The sequence below is a fragment of the Drosophila albomicans genome, chromosome 3 (assembly GCF_009650485.2).
Source record: "Drosophila albomicans strain 15112-1751.03 chromosome 3, ASM965048v2, whole genome shotgun sequence".
Taxonomy (NCBI): Eukaryota; Metazoa; Arthropoda; class Insecta; order Diptera; family Drosophilidae; genus Drosophila; species Drosophila albomicans.
In genome coordinates, this window is record NC_047629.2 from 51,658,516 (window position 1) to 51,683,097 (window position 24,582).

At 35.7% G+C, this 24,582-nt stretch overlaps 1 protein-coding gene across 3 annotated transcripts in view; it reads right to left on the reverse strand.

Moving 5' to 3' along the window:
• LOC117566359 (LIM and SH3 domain protein Lasp) overlaps window positions 1-24,582 on the reverse strand; it is a 34,472-nt gene that overhangs the window by 1,979 nt on the left and 7,911 nt on the right. For all 3 annotated transcript variants that reach the window (XM_034245848.2, XM_034245847.2, XM_034245849.2), the window contains exons 2-4: window positions 12,945-13,039; window positions 1,202-1,334; window positions 949-1,084 (exon numbers count right to left, since the gene is read on the reverse strand). In XM_034245848.2, coding sequence (XP_034101739.1) covers window positions 949-1,084; window positions 1,202-1,334; window positions 12,945-13,039 — 364 coding nt within the window. The remainder of the gene's footprint in view (window positions 1-948; window positions 1,085-1,201; window positions 1,335-12,944; window positions 13,040-24,582) is intronic.

Below are 24,582 nucleotides of genomic sequence, written 5' to 3' on the forward strand. Positions count from 1 at the left end.
TGTTGTTGATGTTGATGATGAATGTGCAACAAAATGATGAAACAATACGAAAAAAAAAATAAAATAAAGAAAATAATAATCAGTATTAATGAGCAAATGTGCGATAAATGTGTGAAAGTCCACGAGCAAGCAAGATAGCAAACATAAGGCAACATTTGTGCACAGTGGTACATAGACTATTTGTTTTGAATATGCGAAAGTAAACTATTTTACTTTCGAGTGTACTAAATATTTAAATTATGGCTGATGATCAAGTTTGGAAATGTATTAGAAGGTGTTTTGATTATTATTCTTGAGTCTTGGGAATTGTGCTTAATAAATATACATTGGTTAAAAATGTTTTGCAGTTAATAAATGTTTGCCAAGTGTGTTGACAAATAATTAGATATGTATATGAATTTCCATGCAAATTCTCAATAAATATAGTTGACAGTTAAAATATGTATTATTAGTGAATGACTGTCAAAATATGTTGACTGATAATTAGGTAAATAATAAATAATGCATGCCAATTCTCAACAAATATTGTTGAAGTGGTTGATAGTTAAGTAAATTTAATATTAATAAATAAGTGTCAAAATATGTTGACTAAGAAATAATTTGCCAACAAATTCCTTGCCATATCAATTAACTTAGCATAGGAATTGCATCGAAACAAATGTGCTCTGCACCACTGTGCACCGTGTAATGCGATTTAATGAGCCTAATAAACGATTATTTAATCAGTTTAGTCACATTTAATGCTTGTTGTTGTTGTTGTGAATGACGCCAAACGCAAAGAGTTGATAATAATGGTACTCGAAACAAATTTCACGAAATTAAACAAATCAATTAGAGTTTTAAACCAAGCAAACACACAATTACGAGCATAACAAATGAAGAGAGACAGTAATAGAGTGAGAGGGGGGTACAGGGGGAGGAGAGGCAATTGGAAAATTGGCTACTCACTGCTGCTGTCGGAGACCTCGGCAGAGCCACGCTGCTTCTCCATGGCGGCCTTCTTCTCCAGATCGCCGTGATATGCCACATTCGATATGTGCTTCGTGTTTTGCTTGATGCGCAACGTTTCCGGGTCGTCAGCCACCTGTCGACACGAAAAAAACAGCAACATGTTAATTGTTATGTTTGGAAATAATCATCAAGTGCATCAGCATCATCATCATCAACAGCATCATCATCATCATCGTCTAGTTCAACTGACCTGTGTAAATTTGCCTTTGGCCTTCTCGAAATCCGCATGGTATTTCACATTCGATTGGATTTTCGTATTTTCAGCTATGCGCTTCAGCTCGGGCGTATCTGCAATTGCTGTTGCCTTGGCCTTGGGTATGTGCCTGCAATTATTAGGATGAGAAAATAAAAATTTAGTGAAAATACTTCACGTACACTGAAAAAAATGATGCAAATGTAAAAAGACAAACTTAGTAAAAATACTTCACGTACACTAAAAAAAAAACTGGTCTCTATAGTCAAGAACATTCGCCTTAAAAATTGTGCTTTTAAAATAAGACTACTTTATGAACAAATTCCTAAAACTAAGAACTTTAGTCTAAAAAATGTCGAAACCTTTCAAAAATACCAAAAATACTAGATTTAGGTTACAAGAATTTGTAATCAATCGAAATTCCTATAAAGTTTTTATAGCTCAGATAGTCAAGCTGCCGCCAAATGTTTTTAAAATCAAGATGTGTTTTCTAAGCTTAATATTTATTAAGTGATGCATCACTAAGTTGAACCCAAGTGTCGTAGTTTAAATTTTTTATTTTATTACATCTAGTATTTAATACTACATTTAAATAGAGAAGAGAGTACTGGCTGCTGAGGCCTTTAACTCGGAAAAAAACTGTCTGTACTTATTATACTTTAAATTTAGTTTTCATTATAAAACTTTAAATTTTCATTACATTGTCATTTGAAGGGATTTGTAGGAGATGGGAAGGTATCTGGGAACCAAACTTGGAAACCCTAATGCTTTTTAAATTTGGACAGGTATCGAGGATATGATCCACAGTTATTTCAAATTAATATTATATAAAAAAAAACTAATATACCAAAAGGTACATTTGGTATAAAGACATACTATATCATCATTAATATATCGAATCTTTGTGTTATCGTTAAAATATTCCAAATTAATATACAAATTAAACTATACCAAAAGTTAAATTTAGTACTACTTTACTTTGAAATTATACCATAGAGTAGAGCATACAAATTTATAATCAATAAAAAGCATTTAATAGAATTTCATGTTCTTAACGAAGTTTTCAGACTAACATTCTTGGTACTAAGACCAACATATTCTGGATCTTTTTTGTCAGTGTATATACTGTGCACTACTCTTCTGTTCCTAAAGTTCAAGTAGCCCTAGGTTAGAGTATCTCTGACTGCAAAAGACAGCTCAGCACAGAGAAATAGAGAAGTAAAAAACAGAGTCAAGTTAAATTTCCATCGCTGCATTGCGGAAACAACTTTGAAAAATCTGACTTTATAAATGTTGCTTTTTGCTTGCACTCTGCGCTCTCTCTCCACCCACAAATCGCCTCGAGGCCAGCATATCATTTGGCAGCATTTGGACGCATCTCTCCTCTTCGCTGCATGTGGAAGAAAAAACCTTCTGACCTCCATCAACGGGCACTTTTATCAATTAAAACAGCATTCTGTTGGAATTTTGATACGGGCTGCACACCCATCATCCCCTCCCTCCCCTCTTCCATTCCTCCCCGAGGCAGCCAGCTAACGGTACACGTATAGTTTTCGTCTAGCACACAACAAAATGTACATAGTGGGTTACAGCGAGTGCATTATGCGGTTAAAAGCGCAACTAAATGCAGCCAAGGAAAAGTTTTGTGGCATGCAACATAATTTCAACAGCATTACCACCTTTTTCTTTAAACTCCAGTAGGTTGAACCCAGGTCGGTCTATGCTAAATTAAATTGCACACATTATTGCAACTTTTCGAGGCTCAAGCTATATCACAACAAAGTTCAATTACAAGCACGCTCATTTTATACCCGGTAACACAGGCAAGGAAAAGCATTCGAGCTCAAAAAATAAAATACTCGTAGTAATCTTTTTGATCTCCCTTTCCTCCTCTTAAAGGATTAAGATCTCAGAGACTCTACGAGTTAAAATTACATAATTAAACTAATAATAAACATATTTTCGTTAATTGATACTAAGCTTTGTATTAATAAAATATGCCTCTATTAAGTTATGAATCAATAAATTGAACCCAAGTGTCATTGTTTCAAAATTAATATAAAGAAGTAAAGAATACCATAAGTTATATTTGGTAGAAAGATATACCATAACAGTCAATATTTTGGTGTCATAGGTAAATTATTCCAATTGAATATATAATATAAGAAAAGTAAAATATACCACAAGTTACATTTGGTATAAAGATATACCATAATCGTCATAATATAATAATGAATATATAAAAAAAGTAAAATATATACCATAAGCTACATTTGGTATAAATATACCATAGAGAGCAAAATTCAAAATACATGCATCAATTCATCTAACCGAGCTTTCATTGTTAAATTATATTCAAAATTGATATAAAAAGTAAATTATACCACAAGCTACATTTGGTATAAATATATACCATCGCCATCGATAAATCCAACCTAAGTTTAATCGTTAAAATGTTCCAGATATACCTTTACTTTGAAAATATACCATAGAGTACAGCATACAAAACATAATCAATAAAAAGCAATTCGAATAAAATAATTTCTTATCTGATTATGATTAAGCTTCCAGGCATCATACGAATAGTTATGAAAATACTTTTGGTTTATTAATATTTTATTTACCAACTCTTTGCCAGCTTTCCTAATAGTTTTGTATTTCGTTTGCTTGAATTTGCAATTTATCAACAACGGAAACAAAGCTCAAAAATGCTAAATGAAATAGTAACATTATGTTGTAGGAAACAAATGGCAAAGAAAACAAAAAAAAAATGGCACATGGTGATATGATTAATGCTCTCAATGGACTAATACATCAATTTAATTATGGCACAACAACGAAATGAGGAAACCAAAGCCAAACAAAACAATGTTGTTGTTGTTGTTGCTGTTCTTGTACGCTATCTGCAATGTGTGCACACAAACAAATGAATGACTTTGTTATAGTGTGTATGTGTGTTTGCTGTTTATGTTGTCGAGTACTTTAACCTATCAGTTGTCTAATCGATCGATTGTGATTGCAACTCGCGATGCCAGCAAACTGATAACCACAGCAACAGCAACAGTAACAGGAACAACCAACAACCAACAACGAAAAGGTTGATAAACCCATTGGTGACCATTCTTTAGAGCCTCCTCCTCCCCCGCTCTACTTCACTACCCACTTTTCACTTACCCCTTAGTCATATTGTAATTGTAATTGCACGCAACTAAATTGGCTTATAGAATATTTATGGCCAGCAACAAATCGAAGCGAACGCAGCTGTCGTCGTGCTCTCTCTCTATCTCTGTCTACTTTGAAACGGGATTTATTAGAAGTGAAGAGGGTCTACTATTATAGGGGTCACTTTATTGTTTAGTTTAATAAGCATATACACATTTGTTGTACAGTATTTATCTATGTTGGAATTGCATAGGAATGTGCACCCTCGATTCCAATTCCAATTTCAAGCTGTGGTCAGACAAGAGGAGAGGGGAATGTTGGTTGGGGTGGCAGCACTGGCACAAGGCCGTTTAATGACCAATGACCGGTCGTCGGTCGGCTGCTCAACCATATAGGTTGTGCGTTGTTATTGTTATTGCTGATGGGTTGTTGCAAGCTTTGCTTTAATGCAGCGCCAAGCGTCAACAAAGAGGCAAAGTTGTTGTTGCTGCTGGCACACATTGCAGCTGCAACCGAGTTGTTGTTGCTGTTGTTGTTAGCTGGCAATGATGACATAACAATGCTTAAGCGCCAGCGGCAACAGTGGTCAGAGCAGCGGATGTCTCGGCACGTTCCCAATAGATCAACAACAGGCAGCAGCAGCAGCAGCAACACGCACGCCAGCAGCAACCACACAGAAGCAACAACAACAACAACAACTGCTGCTGTGCGTGACATGCAACTATTGTTGCTGTTGCTGCTTTACTTTTTTACTATCAAAGAATTTTAATTTATCTGTAAACAATATACAACTACAACTACAACAACAAAAAGTAGTAACTGCCCAGTTCAGTTCAGAGTTGGTTGTTGTGCATTGTCTTGGCCATATCCTGTAAACAAAGCTTTAACATCTACACACACACACACATAACGTAAAGATGGCGCTCCCACATGGCAACCCATTTGTGCCTTCACAATGTTCCATAAATAAACAATGTGTGTTGCGAAAGGAAGCATAACATTTTAAAAAGGGATTTTTATGTAACTTTACAGCGATTGCTGTCACTAACATTGCGTAAAGCACTTTGCTAACATGCAACTTAACATCATGTGAGAAATTTGTTATGCTAACATAAATTTAGAGCAGCAGTTGAGAAATAAGCAACATTGCTGTATTATATTAACAAGATATATTTTAAGAACATCTATTGCAACACCTTTAATCTAATCTAGTGAAATAATGTGTAGCAACAGATATTGTTTTATTAACATTGTAATGTTATATTACTAACAGACTGCTTAACATATATTTTAAGAACTTTATTTTTTTCACAGTCTACAGAGAATATTCCTTTCATATCATGAAAGATCTATGTGATGGAAGAAACATTGTAATATTATATTATGTGACGAAGATATATTTTAAGCACTTTATTTTTTGGCAAAGTTAGATTAAAAGTGTAGCAACAGATGTTATTATGTTATTAACATTGTGTTACTAACAGACTACTTTACATATATTTTAAGAACTTTGTTTTAGTAACATTCTACAGAGAATATTTTAACATTGTGTCATCATATTATTGTACATTTAAAATAAATTGTACATTTTATTTAGCTTCATCAAATGATCAAATTATTCGTTTACCAACAGAATACTTTAACATACATTTTAAAAACTCTGTTATTGTGGTTTTCTTCATCTAAAAGATCAATTTAAATAACATTTTTCATAATTTTAAAATACATTTTCCTTACTATCCCCAGTTTATTCCTTTTGCTAACAGCTTACTTTAACATATGTTTTAAGGATTTCTTTATTGTGATATTTGACATAGAATATTTAGCATATTATTGGAAATCAATTAACAATATATTGAGAAAAGCAAACTAAGTTATTTTGTTTAGCATTCTGACACTCTTTTCATAACTTTTGAGGGAACTGAACATTGCAATGTTAAATAATTTAACATTTACTGACGCTGTTAAACTTATTTTCTATTGAAGAGCTGTTGGTCGTGCATGCCTCGCTTGGGGCCACACTTCCTGCTCATAATTTAAACGTAAATTGTTCCTGATGTGGCATGTGTGGAGGAGAGCTGGAAGAGCGGGAAGAGCTAGAGCAGACCTGGATAGCTGCTACCGTCATCATCCCGTCGCGTCAGAGTTTGGCCCAGTGTGTGTTGTGTGTCAGTTGGAAACTAGACTAGCAACAGCAACTGACCAACAACACAGCAAGCCAAGTCAAGCCAAGCAAGTAAGCCAAGCAAACAAATAACCCGACCACACACACGAACGGACGGACATTCATTGATGTCAACATTTTTGCATGTGATTTGTGTGGATTGGTGTTGAGTTTCCATGTGACAGGCCTTTTGTTGTTAACGTTTGGCGCAATGGATCAATGTGTGTGCCACGACAAAAAGCAGCGAGGAAATTAAAGGAACGAGTCAAGAGAAAGGGAAAAGCTAACACGCATTATCCATTTTCGGGTTAATTAACTGCCAATTACAAAATTATATATGCAGGAAGAAGAAGCCAGACAAAAGAAAAGCGGAAAATATGCATGCGAGATTCGCACATAATAATTGCAGCCGTGCACAAAATGAATTGAAATGCGATTAAACGCACAGATTGCCATATAATCATCATCAACGCCATTATCCATAATCCCAGGGGGCAGCTGAAGGGGAAATTGGAAAAATCGAAAAACACAAAATTTAATTGACGGAGTGAAAATGTTCGATTTCGGGTATCGAATTGCGCGTTGTGTGTGTTGATGTTTAAATTTCATATGCAAAGCAGCAGCGATCGATGGAGGAGGCAAGTCGAAGGGGGGCGGCTGGAGGGGGAAGCGCTTGGGGCGACACTCCCAGTTCATGGTAATGCCATGAAAATGGGGCGTGGCCGTCGTCATCAGCATTGTGTACGTTTTGTTTAGCATAAAAAGAGGCAAAGCCAAGTGGCCAAAAACTATTTTTAATACCCGGTGCACAGAACTGTGGAAAGGTGTTGCAATTTGGTGAGTGCTGAAAATCGATGCCACAAAGGTGCTGCTATATAAAACATCAATCAATAAGTCCTGTGAGTAACATAAAGATTGCAACGCTATCGATAAATTTATATGATTATTTCAACCGTCGATGACCATACATAAAGTTTAATGACAGTCAGTAAAAAAGTTATCGGGATATATAATATGTAGGTGAATCAAATTATATTGTTCAAAAGAAAATGAATTCAGAGGAAATTCGGTTGTTGACATTTTTATTTTATAAAAAAAACAGCAAGTTTAAGAATTATTATTAAGAATAAAATGCGATAGAATAGAATTCGAATAAGATTTTCAAAATATTCCTGAAGTTGCTCAGAGCTATATTTTCTTTCTTTTATTCTCTTGAGCATAGTATTAAAATTCTATTCTATTCTTTTCTAGTATTCGAAAAGATTTTTAAGCTATACCTGAACTTTCGCAGAATCATTTTTTTTTCTTTTCTTCTCCTGAATATATTGTTCGGATGTTGACATTATTATTTCATTAAAAAGAGCATGATAAGCTAAAATGATTCAGGAATTTAGGCCAAGAATAATTCCTATAACCAAAAATAAAATGATTCTTTCTCTCATTTCAAATTTCTCAAATAGAATTTCAATAAGATTTTCAAGAGAAGAAAAAGAAAAAATGTCTGAGCATATTTAGGATTAGCTTAAAAATCTTTTCGAATTATAGACTAGAATTGAATTTTAATAATGTTTTCAAGAGAAGAAAGCAAAGCTAAATGAAGTATCGGCATGTACAAGAATAGCTTGAACATCTTATTTGAATTCTATTCAAGGCAAAAAATCATTTTATTTTTTCGGTTTTAGGAAATATTCTTGGTCAAAATATCATTCCGATGTATGTAATATCTTAAAGTCAGTTGCAATCGCTTCAATTGATTTTACACACGCAAATCACATAAAAAAAGATTTTCCTAAATAGGCAGCAGGTATTTCACAGTTGTGCTCAAATTACTCGAGCTTTCTTACTATTTTGGTAATTGAAATGGCCTTTTGTGTATGGCGCATTGCTTTTGTTTTCCATTGTAGGCGGCTTAAGTAATCAAACAGCAACTAATGGGGCACACACATCTACATTTCGAAACATATCGGTATATATATAAACATATATGAGAACAAGAGAAACCTCTATAGCTTATTTTTAAGCTGAGCTTCGAAAGTGAAACAAAAAATGTGGAAATAGAAATGGAATTGAAAATCTCTTCTCTTCGCTGTCGTATTTTTTTTTTTGCTGAGGAATGTGGCACATCATCAGCCATTGGAGATTGGGAATTTGAGAACTGACAGGCCACAAAAGAGGGCAAAAGGGGGCGTGACCAGCTCGTCATGGGCATGACCATGGTTCACTGGCTTTTTATGTTAATAAATAAATGTGCAGTTTGCGTCGCGCAGATGATGTACGAAATAATGTCGAGGAAAGTTCTTGTTCATTTTTGTCCCCTTTGCTATATTGCAGATGAAAAATGAGGAAAACCCAAACAGAAAACTATACAAAAAGCTACTCAAAGCACACACACACACACACATATACAACTTATATGAGTTTTATATATAAATAAATGAAAATAAAAAGTGAACAGAGGCCGGCAAACACACAACACACAAAACACACACAACTCGTTTTCTAGTTCAATTCCAGCTAAATGGAGGAAGAACCTGGTAATGTAATGGATATATGCCTTGAATGAGACTCCTCTCAATGTATGTGTATTTGTGTGTGTGTGTGTGCTGTTGTCCTGCCATGTACGAGAGGTTTACTTCAAGACACAATTAGGTTAGTTCTATAAAAGAGAGAAAGTTGCACGGCCAAAAAGCAAAAACGAACAAAAAATGATTTGTTTGCAACTTTAAAAGGATTTCTCGTATTTTTCTCCGACTTGTGATTTCCCCCCATCATTTTCCTTTTGCGAAAGTTACACATTGAAACTTTAACAATAGTTTCCTTGCAATTAGCTGCGCCCTTTTATCATGTCTTGTGTGTGTGTGTGTTTGTGTTTGACTTGAGCCAAGTTCTATTCCCATAACTTGGCTTATCCAATTAAAAAATCACAATTGCCATGCACTCCACATGTGGCAAGCAGCCGCAGCAGCAGCGGCAGCAGCAAGTACAAGTGGCAAGTACATATAATTGCATGTCTCCGGCATTTGAAATCTCTTCAGTGTGGACTTTATAATTTATTGCAATCGCTATTCCATTGGGCACACAATCCTGCCAACTCCACTGACCCACAGACAGACATGAAGACAGCGACAGAGACAGAGAGAGAGAGAGAAAGAGAGAGCGCAATTTTGCAAAGTCAGATGAAATAAGGAAGAAAGCCTCAACTACTAAAGTGTGTGCACGACTTTGGGATATGCGGTAGATACATTGAATTGATGTAGCTAAAGAAGAAACGAAGTTTGCTGTATAATTTCGAGATATTTAGTATGCACTATTAAATAAAGTATTTACGATCAAATATACAAAAGAATTGGTTTAGTATAATATTTGGTATATACTGTGGTATATTTGGTATATACCAGGGCTGTTTCATATATTTAATATATTATATACTGTGGTATATCTGGTATATACCAGGGTTATTTCATACATTTAGTATATTATGCACGCCATGGTATATATTTAGTATATTTTGTGTATTGTGCATTTATACGGTATATTACACATGCATTGGTATATCTTATTACAAATATATTTTCTTTGGTATATTGTAGTATTTTTATACACAATTTTCTATCAAATATACTTTATTTGTTATATTGTAGTATTTGTTTTTATACATTATTTTATACTATAATAGCGCTTTTCAATTTTTCTTGTATTTTAATTGAAAATAAGTAGAATATATTTCATATATATAGACTTATGGTATATTTTATAACCCATATACTTTCATTGGTATATAATTATATTTTTGTATACCATTATTCTAACTATAACAGCGCCTTCGCACTATTTTAGTTTGATTAAAAATAAGTAGCTAGTATCTCACAGTCGAGCACACTCGATTGTGGCGCTCTCTCTTCCCTTATTTTGATTTATTCTTAAATTCGCTGAGTTTTAAAGCTATTTTTTTTGCAGAGCTATATTCTCTGCCATATTCCCTTTCTCCTTTACCACACCCATATTATACCCCATTATCCGTGGTCTAACGCGCATATAAACAGTAGGGAAAAGTTGTGCTGCTGCTCAAGCAATTATAAAACTCCAATAGGGATAGTCAGCAGTATAGACGGATGAACAGCAAAAGGCTACTGCAGTTGCAACTCGCAGCAGTCAGCCAGCCAGCATTTGGTGGCTGTCAGCCGGAAGAGCGTACGTGGAGTCACGTAATCGGAGCAACGCCATCAGCCTGTTACTGTCTTTCCTCCCGAAAAATATAAAAGGGAGCGAGAGTTAGAGTTGGCTAAAAAGGTGCAAATGGTCGTGGCGATGACTGCAGTGAAAGTGCTAAAAAGGCGCCAGTCAGATGCCACGCCTCCTTGTGCGGATAGTGCAGAGAGAATTTATACCCACATGACATCATCGATTGAGGAGGAATGGAATGGAATATGGAGGCTTTGGGCTACTGTGTGACGCAGTGAAGCTAACGGACGCATAACTCAATCCGCATGGAATTTTTATTCCCGCAGCGGTGGCATCCACAATAAATCTGCATTAGAGAGCTTGCAGCTCGCAGTCATCGTTGTTACTGTTGCATGCATAGCTTGGCTCAAGGCCAACAAATGGCGCACGCACTGCAGAGGCAACTGAGCTCGATTGTTGATGTTGCTGCCACAAGGCGGCTGCACAATGGTCACAATACTATGACAACAAAACGCTTGCTCCAATGAGCTGTGCAACAAACCATGCTGGATTCTAGAACAATAACATTGGGGCGTGGCAGTGGCAGTGGCAACAACACACACGACACACAGCGACTCAGGATGGCGAATCGCGTTTCCAACGGGGTTAAAGTTGCTGCAATGCTGCAGGCCGGCTGTGTGTGTGTGTGTTTGTCTGTTCGACTCACTAAAGTGTCGCCGCATTTCCGCACCTTTGTATACTCAGCATATGAACATAGGTAAGAAGGGTATACTCGACTGGCTTGAAGCCACAGGTTCAGACTTCATAAATGTGTTTAATTAATTTTTCAGGTCTGTCTCTTCTTCATTCAATATCAAAGTTCAGTAGCTTTAACAGCTTTAGCTACCAAGTCAGTAGTCAACATAGACTTGTCTGGCCTTAGACAATTTAAATTCTTAGAGAATTCAAAAAGATAAATTGTTCTTCCATCTAGATCCAAGAGAATTTAAATGACGTGATTAGAGGGTACCTGAGAGTTGAGCATACTCGTCCTCGTTTTTGATCACACTTAGCAATGTCTATCACACTCGATCAAAAGCTAAACTACAAGTGTGTTAAAGATAATACTTCTTTCATCACATTTCGAAGCTATCTTAAAGTCGATCACACTCTACCAAAAGTTAAACAAGTTTCTTTTGCAAGAATAATTCTTTCAATACATTTCATGGGAATCTTAAAGTCAAGCGCACTTAATCTTAATTCTATCTTTGATCATTATTATCAAAATCGATCAAAAGCTAAAACTCAGTTCTATTATCGAAAAGAACTTCCTTAATTATATTTAGTGAGTATGTCACAGTCAAGCACACTCACTCTTAGCTCTCCCTTAGATCATTATTAGTCATTACCTCAATGTTGATCACATTCGATCAGAAGCTAAGACTCAATTCGTTTTGATAAGACTTCCTTAATTATGATTAGTGAGTATGTCACAGTTAAGCACACTCACTCTTAGCTCTCCCTTAGATCATTTATTAGTCATTACCTCAATGTTGAACGCATTCGATCAAAAGCTAAGACTCAATTCGTTTTGATAAGACTTCAATGATCCCTTTTAGTGACTATCTCAGTCAAGCACACCCAATCTTAATTCTGTCTTTTATCATTATTAGCGATTATCTCAAAGTTGATCACACTTAGACCATAGACTTCATTGATCGCTTTTAGTGAGTATCTCGCAGTCGAGCACACTTAATCTTCATTATTAGTGACTATCTCAAAGTTGATCACATTCGATCAAAAGCTAAGACTCAATTCGTTTCGATAAGCCTTCATTGATCGCTTTTAGTGAGTATCCCGCAGTCGAGCACACTGCAAATTAGCTTTCTCACTTGTTTATTTAGTGGCAACGCGGCGGCAGCTGCACTTTAGGCCGTGTGGCAGCAGCACGTGACAAGTGGCCGCTCCCCAAGCGGCGGCGGCAACCTGGTTGTTGTTGGTGCACACGGACAGCTGTTGCCGTGATTTCCATGGAAACGCCGTGTGAGTGTGTGCGGGAAATGCTTATCTATTCCGGCGTAGCAGCGGGATAAGATAAGATAAGCGACGACGACGACGCTAAATGTCGACAAACTGGCCAGAAATCAAGGTTAATTTCACGACCGCCCCCCCAAAGTCCCATTATAGCTCATCCAACGGTTCAAGTACTTGGTGATAAGAGGGGAAAAGAGGAGCGGGGGATGCAATACTTACGCCTCACAGTATGGCATTTTATTGTAGCCCTTGTAGGTTTTCATATTGAGCGCCATTCCGCATTCTGTGCATTTGAAACACGTTTTGTGCCATGTCTGAAACGAGAGCAAAAGGAAAATACAAAAATTCTTGTTAGTTCGAGAAATAGCAAGAGATAAAAAAAAGAATAAAAAGAATAAGTGCAATTTTTATAGCCCTCTATTGCCATTGTAGTCATTGCCTTGTTAAATTGGCGCAATGCAACTAAAAACTTAAGCTACAACTTAGCTAAAACTGAAAACAAACACTATAAAAAACAAAACTCTTGCCAACTATGAAAAGATTTTTTTGTTTTACGAACATATTCTCTCTCTCTGGTATCTGGTAACTACTTATGTTTTGTCCAACTAATTGGTCTGCGGTAGCAAAGAGCAAAATGAGAAGTTGAAGCCAGACGGAAGTCGAATTCTAGATAAGTGCTTGCAAGTTCACAGGCAAAAGTCTCAACAACTTGCTCGTGTTTTAAAGTCATTATGAGGTCAGCAATTATCGACTCTTAGGAACTCTGCAGCTTATAAAACCAAAATGAGGATTATAAACTCACAAGTACCTTGTAATAGCAGGATAACTAAAATGTATTTAAAGTCTAGAGACCAAAGATGCACAAAAAAAAGTGACTAAATTAAGAATCAAAATTTGAATCATACCAAATCCAGTAGATAAATTCTAAGATCTATGTTGAAACTCTGGAATAGTTTTAGTTTGGCCATTTTTGAATGTTCAAAAATTAATATTCTTATTTTAAGATTACAAACATTTTCGATCTTAATTAATACAAGATTTTTCCATCCGAAACCGGTATTCGAAGACTGAAAACTTCTTTAAAGAACCTTTTTAGAATGAAAGTCTGTTTCAAGACCATTTTTTAAGGAACCTAAAGTTCTCAAAATTTATTAATTCTATTATAGATTTCATTTTGTATGAACAGTTTTTTCTTTGTGTAGGACAAGTAATATATTTTTAAGAAGCAACTTATTTGGACTGAAATTTTGGTTTAATAAGACAAACAATCAAGAAAGCTACAGTCAAGTAAGCTAGACTGTGAGATACGCGCTACCCATTTTGAATAAAAGCAAAACATACACCAAATTAATATACCACTAAAATTTTAAAATATACCAAATGGTATGTTGATATAGTACTACATTCAAAATATACCGTAGAGTACAAGATATACCAGATTGTGCGGTATTCATATTAAATTTTATTTCAAATTTAATATACTGAACAAACACTAAACTATACCAAAGGCTTTAATTGGTACATTGATATACTACTACATTCAAAATATACCATAAGAGTAGATACTAAGCCACGTAGTAAGAATACGTTTTTTCCCAGATAAAATTATTTCTTAAATTGCTTGATTTTTGCTGTGCATAACAATTATTATGTATTTAAAGCAATTAAAGCTCGCACAGTTACGTTTTACAGATCCATAACTTTAATAATTTCAGATGGGCCATAAAATTGTCCCAAGTGAAACACACAAACTAAAGCTGAAGTGAGCTGAATAATCTCAGCTGCGTCCTAGACTCTTGGCACAAGTTTCGTCGCCATCCAATTTGTGCGAGAGGGAAAATCTAAAAATCTTTTGCAAAGAGTCGCAGTGGCAAGGCGAATTGTCATTGATAGCTGGGATGCAACACGAAGTGGCAACTGAAGTCAGACTCGACGGCAGCGTGTTATGCAAATTTGCGAGTTTTGCTTTTGCCAACTGAGACGCTGTTTCCTTTACATTTTCCCCTACCTCAGCCTTCAGCTTCCTCTGTTGCAGTTAGGATACGAGGGTCAACAAACGATTAACTTGTCTGTGGGATTAGAGGCAAGGCAAAGGCACAGCAGGAGAAAAAAATGCGTTAATTGGTTTCACACATACAAAGACACACTCAGCGTAGACATCAACCGCAGAGAGCGCAGACACGAACCAGACGCCCAAAGTGATGGGAAACTGATTTGACCAAATCAGACAACAAAAGAGAGAGAGAGAGAAGAGGAGGACCGGAGGGAAACCAGTTTAAACTCAGCCCACTGGGGAGTTGCAGTAGCGAAAAGCCAACCACATTCCAATGGGGCATGCCACAAAGCGCGGCACCAAAGTTGATAATAAATCAACGGATTTAAAGTTATTGTTGAAAAGTTTTCGACTAAAAAGTTGTGATGCGTTTTGACCTCTTGACGCTGCGGTTGGCCAAAAAAAAAAAACGATTTTACCGTAAGTCAGCGCATGCGTAACCCACAGAAAGAGATAGCAAAAGAGAGTGTGAGAGAGAGAGGGAGTCTGTCATAAGCTGAGTTTGCTTCAGCTGCAGTTTGATGCGTTTTGTGATGACGACAACAGAAATTCAATTTCAATTTCACTTTCACAACTCGCTCTCTGTGTCTCTGTGTGAGGTAATCGTTTGTCAAGCGATGGCTTTTAATTTTCTATGCTCGTTTTAACCCACTTTTTATTATTGTTGTTGTTATTTCTTTTTTCCGCTCGCTTCTCGTCTTGGTTTTCAATTTGCGGCTCAATTTCCAAAAAACAAGCACACACAACAACAACTTAAAAAAAAGACCTAAATGTTTCATGTTGTTTCTTCTGCTTAATTTTTTTTCCCCTTTTCGTTTTTTTTTTTTGTCAAGCAAACCACATCGAGAGGTGTTGAATTTGCATTCGAATTTGCACGCTTTCAACGTTTTAAAACGGCAACGGCTCCACTCTGAGCAATAAAAAACTAACAATTGGCATGAGCCACAACGACAGACGGACAGACAGACAAAGAGACAGACACATTCAGAGTCAGCTGCATTGGTGTGTTATGGAGATTGGATAGGGTGTTAGGCATGGAACTGGGATTTTTTGTTGGTAGGGTTAGCGTGAACACAACAACGAAACGCAGCTCGCTTGTCGGATTGGATTACAACAGTCAAGCGACCAGCAAAATGACAAATGAGGGCAACACTAATAGCAATAACAACACAAGCAACAAAAGTAAAAACAACCACAGCACACAGCTACAGTGAAAACAATGGGGAAATGAACACGAACAAACGGTTGAACTGGTAACATGCAAAACCAAATCCATTTATAAGCTCAGAACGTGAAGTGTCAAATGATTTGCCGACTTCCAAGCAATTTCGCCAAGAATTGATAAGAAAAAATAAACAAAACAATAAACAAATAAATATTACAAAAAAAGTTATAAATGAATGAAGTAGAAATTTGTTGAGAAATTAATTATCTTAGGTCGAAAATGTGGAAGCATTTTCAATAGAACCACATTCTAAAAAATACCGAATTAATATACCAAAAATACTAGAATATACCGAATGTTATGTTTGGCATAGCAATAAAAATTAAATGTACTATAACATTTAAAATCTACTATTGTTATTTTCTATATACCATTGACTTTGGTATATTTTAGTATATGTGGTATATAAATTTAGTATATTTTTAGAATATGGTTTTATTAAATATGGTCGAGCACACTCGACTTTGGTATTTGGTAAAATGAAATAGTATTACATTCAAAATATACCATTGATATTTTGTACTTTTGGTATATTAATTTTGTATATTTGTAGAATATAGTTTTATTGAAAATGGTTGAGCACACTCGACTGTAGCTTTCAAACTTGCTAAAATTACATTTCCCTTTTAAGCAAATTTAATTAAAGAATTTGAAAGTTCACCCCAAGTTCAATATTGAACTCTTTAAGCTATTTCTCTCTAAATTTCACTTTAATTTTAGCCCAGTTCTTTGGCCAAAAATCACTTTCAAATCGAAATGCAATCGCCAGAAGAAGGAGAACTGGCAACCGATAAATGGCAAGTGGCAATTGGCAAGTGGCAAGTGGCATCATCTGTTTATTGTCTGCTGACTTAGACAAAAGCCCCCAAAGAATTCAAAAGGAAACATATATCAAATGTTAAATGTTTTAGTAATTCCAATTTGAATATGCGAACGAGGCAGACAGACATTTAGGCAGCTGCGATTTGAGTGCATCATCAAGCAAGAGATGAGGAGGAGGAAGAGAAGGCGTTGCACTTGCCACACGGCCCACGTGCCCCTGTTGTTTGTTGTAAGCGAAACCCACTTGCACTGGCAGCTGTTCAACACACGAAATGATCATAATGACGCCGAGATGCTGATGATGCTGATAATGATGGTAGGCGTGTGTCTGTGCACACCACGATGACGATGATGATACGGGAGCTCAGTGGAGTAGAGTAGAGTAGAGCAGCTGATGAAGCGGAAGTGAAAGCGGGCAACGCAGAATTAAACTACTTCCTTACTTCCTACTCGCTTCTGCTGGCAAACAACTGTAACACACACTCTAAAGCTTGCAACACACACAACACACATATCACAAACTTGCTTGCCAAGGCAAACTCTGGACAAAAAAAAAAAATTCGGTTTTTTGGCAACCTTCTTTCAACGTCGTCGTTAGCATCGTGCGGGTTGCCCAAAAGAGCATCAAAATTAAGTTCAAGTTTGTTGCGTCGCGTTTTGGTCAATTTAACACGACTTCCACAGCTCCTCTTCACTTCCCCTCTTCACCCCTCTTGCTGTCGACGCTTACCTAAAATCGCTCAGGTTTAGGCATATATTTTGCACGCTCTGTTTCATTTACAACTGTTTGCAATTGTTGATGTCGTTGTTGTTGTTGTGTGCACACAACAGTGGCTCTTAGAAGTTTGTCATCGGCTGTGCAACAACATCGAGGCTAACTAAACAAACAACAACTTGACGCATTTATAAATCTGATAGCTTTTGCTCGAGTCTAAATAAATGAATTCGCATAAATTTTCGACAGCGTAAACAATCTCAAGTTGTTATATAATCGCAGTCTTAAGAATTTTAAAAGATTGTTGTCGCATTGTTTTCAAAATGAAATATTACATCAGAATTTTTATCTTAATCTTATAAACATCACCAACTCACAGAGATTCATATTAATCAACTAGATAATTTTATTAGTTCACACTAGCACTTTTATCTAAATCTTAAATACAGCAGGAACTTTTCAACTTTGCGATGAATTATATTAAATCATCTAGATAATTTCATTATTTTATTAGCAAATTTAACTTGGGAAAGAGATTAGATAATCTTAGAAGTTAATTTAAACTCGCTGTTCAGAATTTTAAATACAGTTTAATCACATTTTTAGGAATAACGAAATTTTATTTATATAATTTGCACCCGGATAAAAGTTGTAGAAGTTATACATATAAGGGGTTTAGTTGCTTTGTCTGGCAATTTGGTATATTTTTCGCTCTTTGGTATATTTTTAGTATTTTTGAGGTATATTAATTTTATATATTATATTTTAAAATAATTGCCACACTGTTTTGCTTTCATTACAAATGGGTAACGAGTATCTCCCAGTCGATCACATTCGACTGAAGCTTTCTTACTGGTTTTGTATAATTTTAATGTTTTTATAATACAATAACAAATTTAAATATTCATTTTACCTTGCTTATAATTATTTAATATGAATACTATTGTTTCCGAATCATTTTTAATCTATTTATAATTCAAAATCCAATTTTATTCTGTTTCCGAATTCTTTTGAATCAATCTATAATTAAAAATCGGTTTCATTTCTCAAGCATTTACTTTTCGTTCTCAGTTTACACTGTCTGCAAATCGCTTTTTATATCGTTGTACTGTAAATTTGCATTTTTTGATTACATACTTTTGCTGAACGTGCATATTAAGGTCAAGGTATATATTTTATATTTTTTTCAAATTGAGTTGGCTTTGCCATAAATGGTCACTAAGAATCATGAGAGCTAAATATTGAGTCATAATTGACAACAAATCTACCTGATCGCAACGATCGACGATCGACAAAAAGCAAAACAAATAAATAAATAAAACCCCTTTTCAAGTATCAATGATTACGAAGTGGATTTCGTTACGCGTCGCAAACACAACAACAATTGTCGCCTTCCGTCAACGTCTCCATTGGCTGACCTTATATGGCTGATCGATGCGATATATAGAAACCAACAGTCTCCCAATCTCTCTCTCTCTCTATCTTTATCTCTCTCTCTCTCACAGCTTGCCTACATAAAATGACATAATTGTCATTATCAGCTCTGTGATGTGTGTTAAGTAAGGCCGCAAATAGTTTTAATTGTTGCCCCATTGACGTGACTGGACTGCGCGATCAAAATGCGATCTCTCTAAGCTAACTTGGAAACTGAAACGGGCAACAAGTCCCAAGTTGGTAATGTTATAATTAAATAGCTAACAATGTTTTTCCTCCATCTCCATTGGGTGCATGTTTTCTTATGCAATTCTCTTTCTTTTCATGCCTTTTTCTTTCAATAACATTTTCATTTCCACTTGGGAACTTTTCACACGCCAACAACACACAATTTTCCATCAACATTGTGTTGTTGATTTGTCATGGTCCGACTTGGGCTTTATAGCTTTATGGATGGGCCAGTTTATCGAGCTGTAAAGATCTTTTCATATCATACGCTTCGATCGACAAGTTTCTAATTTGTTTGGGGAGGCAAAAGGCAAACAGCAAACAACAGTTGCCGCTTTCAATTTCATTTAATTGAGTTTTTTTCTTTTAACTGTTAATTAAAATCATTTTGTTTACGCGCTTTAAGAGGGGAGAGGCAGGCAGCAGGGGAAGAGGAGGTGTGGCATATTAATAACAGTCTGTTACCCAACTCTGACTTTACTTTAATGTCTCTCTTTACTTTGCTCTACGACTGGATTTTTGCCTTTGTTTATAAAGAGAAAAAAAAAACTGGAACTGCTCTGTTTGAATTTTGCAATTATTATACACGTTTTGTTTGCTGTATGCAACTTTGGAATGCTTTTGTTGTTGTTGTTGTTGCTGTATCTACACAATCAAAATGTTGACTACAGTTTCAAAGTTGTCAGACAGAAATGACGCAATCGCAATCGCAGCAAACTGTCTCTGAAATTAGATACTAGAGAAAATCTTTGCCAGTAGCAGAAAAATGCGAATATTATGTATTCGCATGCATAACATTCATGTTTGTGTGTGCTGATAAAAGAGAGATAGTTCTTTTTTATCTGCAAAAATGATATATTGAAATGGCATTCCATTCTTCGAAAAGATGACGCGATACAGTGAACGATATTTCAATGGAATCGAATATGTTTATTATTGCTAATAATACCTTTATTTATTTAAACTTATAACATTCGTTTATCATATTTCAAAGTTTGTCTACGACACCCTCAAACTAAATACACATTTTGTTCGGCGAAAACCGCAAACAATTGAACAGCATTTTCGCATCTGACTCTGACAGCAACATATTCGTATATATTCGCATTTATAGCGGCAAAAACAGTGTTGGTTTTTATGCGCCCCGATCACTACAACAACAATTGATTAGAATCGCGTTGTGTGTGTTATTGTGATTTCAATTTGGCCGCATATTTGCACGTTCGCATCCAAAAGATACAGCTACAGTATCTACGAGTTTGTATGTGTGTACTCTCCGACACAGGCTGCATAATTTGTTTATTAATTTTATTATTGTGATTTCGATTGCCTCCGCAAAAAAAAGGAAAAAAAAAGTGGCCACCAACTGAGCGCTGTTGGAGCAGCTGCTGCCACATCGCTTCTCCGCTTATTTTTTTTTTGCCTCTTTTCATTGTATCTGTGTGTTCTCTTTCTTTTTTTTGCGTCAACAATAAAAAGCATTACATCAACCTCAACATAACGCGAGAGTGGCGTGGCGTGGTGTGGCATGGAGTGGAGCGTAGAGAGTGACTCACGCCGGAGCAATGCCACGCTGAAGCCGAAGCAAGCGAAGCAACCGAAGCGCTGGAGGCGACAGTGTCAGTGAGGCAAAGCAACTGCTGCTGCTGCTGCTGCTGACTGGAGAGCGACCCTGGAACCGGCCACTGGAGTTGAGTTTATAACTCTATACTCGCTATCTAAAGTGGAGAAGAGTTTGATATTCTAGTGTGAATGTGTGGAATATGTTAGTTTTCATAGGGGAAAACTCATAAAATGCATTTATTACTAATTAATAGGCAAGTTTATTAAGAAGTGAATGAAAAGTTTGAGCTGATATTTGAGTACAAGTTCCTAGTAATCTTTAAACTTCCTATTTCAACAAATGTTTTAACTTCAAAATATTGTAAAAAGCCTTTATCGAGCAGCCTCATCTTATGCTTTTATACTCGCTATCTAAAGTGGAGAAGAGTTTGATGGTCTATATCCTAGTGTGGAATGTGTGGAACATGTTACACTTTTCATGGGGGAATCTCATAAAATGCATTTATTACTAATTAATAGAAAAATAAGTGAATACAAAAGTTAAATCGGATATTTGAAAACGAGCTCCTGGCAATCTTTTAACTTAACTTCCTATTTCAGTAAATGTTTTAACTTCAAAATTATTAAAATATTGTAAAACCTTTAACTGAAATAAGAAATTAAGTTAAAGAATGCTAAGATTCACTTCGAATTCGCATAAATTTCATACAGATCACTTCCGTAAACAACTCTTAAGTATTTAGCTATCGAGCAGACTCATCGAATGCTTTTTATACTCGCTATCTAAAGTGGAGAAAAGTTTGATGGTCTAGTGTGAATGTGTGGAACATGTTTTATTTTTCATGGGGGAAACTCATAAAATGCATTTATTACTAATTAATAGAAAAGAAGTGAATAAAAAGTTAAATCTGATATTAGAAAACGAGTTCCTAGCAATCTTTTAACTTAACTTCCTATTTCAATAAATGATTTAACTTCAAAACTATTAAAATTTTGTGAAACCCTTTACTGAAATAAGAAATTAAGTTAAAGAATGCTAAGATTCACTTCGAATTCGCATAAGTTTCATACAGATTACTTCCGCAAACAGTTCTCAAGTATCTAGTTATCGAGCAGCCTCGTCTTATGCTTTTTATATTCGCTATCTAAAGTGGAGAAGTTAGATATTCTAATGAGAATGTATGGAACATGTTACTTTTCATAGGGGAAAACTCATAAAATGCATTTATTACTAATTAATAGGCAAGCTTTATAAAAAGTGAATAAAAAGTTTGAGCTGATATTTGAAAATTAGTTCCAAGCAATCTTTGAACTTAACTTCCTATTTCAGTAACTTCAAAACTATTAAATTACTATAAAACCTTTTACTACAATATGTAATAAAGTTAAAAATTAGCTAAAAACTGAAAACATTCACTTCAAATTCACATAAATTCAATACAGATCACTTCCGCAAACAGTTCTCAAGTGTTTAGCTATCGAGCAGACTCGTCTTATGCTTTTTATGTTCATTCAAATGGGGGAAAAAACACATTTGATATCTAGTCGCAAGCTTGGCGAGCGTTTCATTAACTTATGGATGCGTCTTTTTGTGAAGATACGCACTGAGAACGGGTCGAATACGAATAGTAAATCATCATGAGTGTATCTCTATGCACATCAGCGAGATGCGAGAAGAGTTTTTACTTTGCTGAATAGAGCTCATAACGGTATTGCCAGTTAAAAGATACATAACAGCATTTAAGCTATCGCCTCTCTCTCCTCTTTCCCATGACTGGAGTTTCTTCTCCTCCTCCTCCTTCTCCACTGGCAGACCAACTTGTCAGCCTCATCATCATCAGTTTGTGCTGGAATTGGTGTCGATGTTGTTGTTGTTGTCGTTGTTGTATGTAAATGGTCAAACGTTTCTCTCTTTATATTCAAGATTGGAGTGCTAGACAATGAAAATATCTTCCTACTGTTCAGTCTCCCGCTGCTGTTCAATTCTTCTAAGCTCAGCCAAATATACAACAACACGGCACAGCACAAAAAATGGAAAACGAACTGTTGGCCCACATTGAATGGTCATAGAATTTGTTGAACCAACTAGCAAACCAGCAAAAACAAAGCCATCAACAATGTTGGTGAATTTTCTTGTCGAGTTTCATGCTGTTATTCGAGTTATTTGGGATGCTGGCTTGGGTGCTGGGGATGTTTGGCTAGTTGTCTTGTTTTGTTGTTGTTAGTTGTTTTGTTTGTTGTCCCCAGTGGTGATGTGCATTGTGCACTGTTTTGACAACTAAAAATGGGCGGTAAATTCTTGTTTAATGTCGAAAATTGGTGGACAAGTGCATATCAGGCACAGTCTGAAATTTGAATGATTTATATGACTTGCAAGTGTGAATGTGAAGCGCTGAAGTGGCTTCAATTGTCGTAGCAACTAAGCTCAAAATAAAAATTCAAATAAAACTAGACTGTGAATGCAAATTTTGTTGTATTTTTATATGGAGAAGAAATGGAGAATTTCATCTTAGAGACAGCTTATATTATTTTTCAATCAATTAATTAGAAATATGTTATCGATACAAATTATCGACTTAAATTGTATATAAGACCAGCTATATTTATTTTCCAACTTGTCTTATCGATAATCAAACAAATTTGTTACACTGCTCAAACTATGATTATCGAAACTATCGCTTCAAGGCAATCGATAATAATTGGTAGACTCATTTTCATAGCATGTCATGTGCTTTTATCGATCACTTTTATTACGCTATGCGATCGGTTTTCTAAGCTCAGATTCACGTGTTAATTATCAATTGTCATAGCAACTAAGCTCAAAATAAAATGTCAAATAAGACTGGACTGTGAATGCATTTTTTTTGTATTTTAATATGGAGAATTTCATCTTAGAGATAGCTTCTTTTATTTTTCAATCAATTAATTAAAAATATGTTATCGATGGCAATTATCGACTTAAATTGTATATAACACAAGCTATATTTATTTTTCAACTTGTCTTATCGATAATCAAACAAATTTGTAACAATGTCCAAACTATGATTATCGAAACTATCGCTTCAAGGCAATCGATAATAATTTGTAAACTCATTTTTATAGCATGTCATGTGCTTTTTTCGATCACTTTTATTACGCTATGCGATCGGTTTTCTAAGCTCAGATTCACGTGCTAATTATCGATTTCCTTGTCTCAGAGTCTTCTTCTCATTCCCCTCAATTTGCAAACTGAAACGTTGTATGCAAACGGGGCCTGTTCTTCGTCTCTTCTTTGCTCTCTATTGACACAATACTACTCATCAATTTGTCCCCACAGTCGCTCTCAATCTGTCTCTGCCTCTCTCTCTCTGTCACGTTCACTCCACGTATACTCAATTAGCAAAGTCAATAGAGTGCCGCTCTATTCTCCACGCCTCCACGCGCGAGGTTTTTGTGCATTTGTTTGTGTAATTTATAAACGTCAAAAGCTCACTCCAGAGAGAGTAAGAGCGAGCGAGAGAAAGAGTTGCTATCGCAACTTGTCACTTGCTTTTAAAGTTTCCTCCCCCCCTTCACCAACCCACTTTTTATAAGCAAATATATTGCAAAGTCCGTTGGCAAACATGCACGCAATCAATTGTTTGACTGTGTCTGTGTGTGTGTTTGCGCCTCACGGGAGGCTGTCAAAGTGTATATGCGTGTGTGTGTTCGTTTTGTATGTGATTAGCGTTGTTGTTGTTGCAACCGTGTTGCAAGGTGAGCAAATTGAATTAGCTGCTGTAAAACGCTTAAGGCCACACAGCCTGCTAATGGATGACGTGCAACTCAAAGCCAAAGA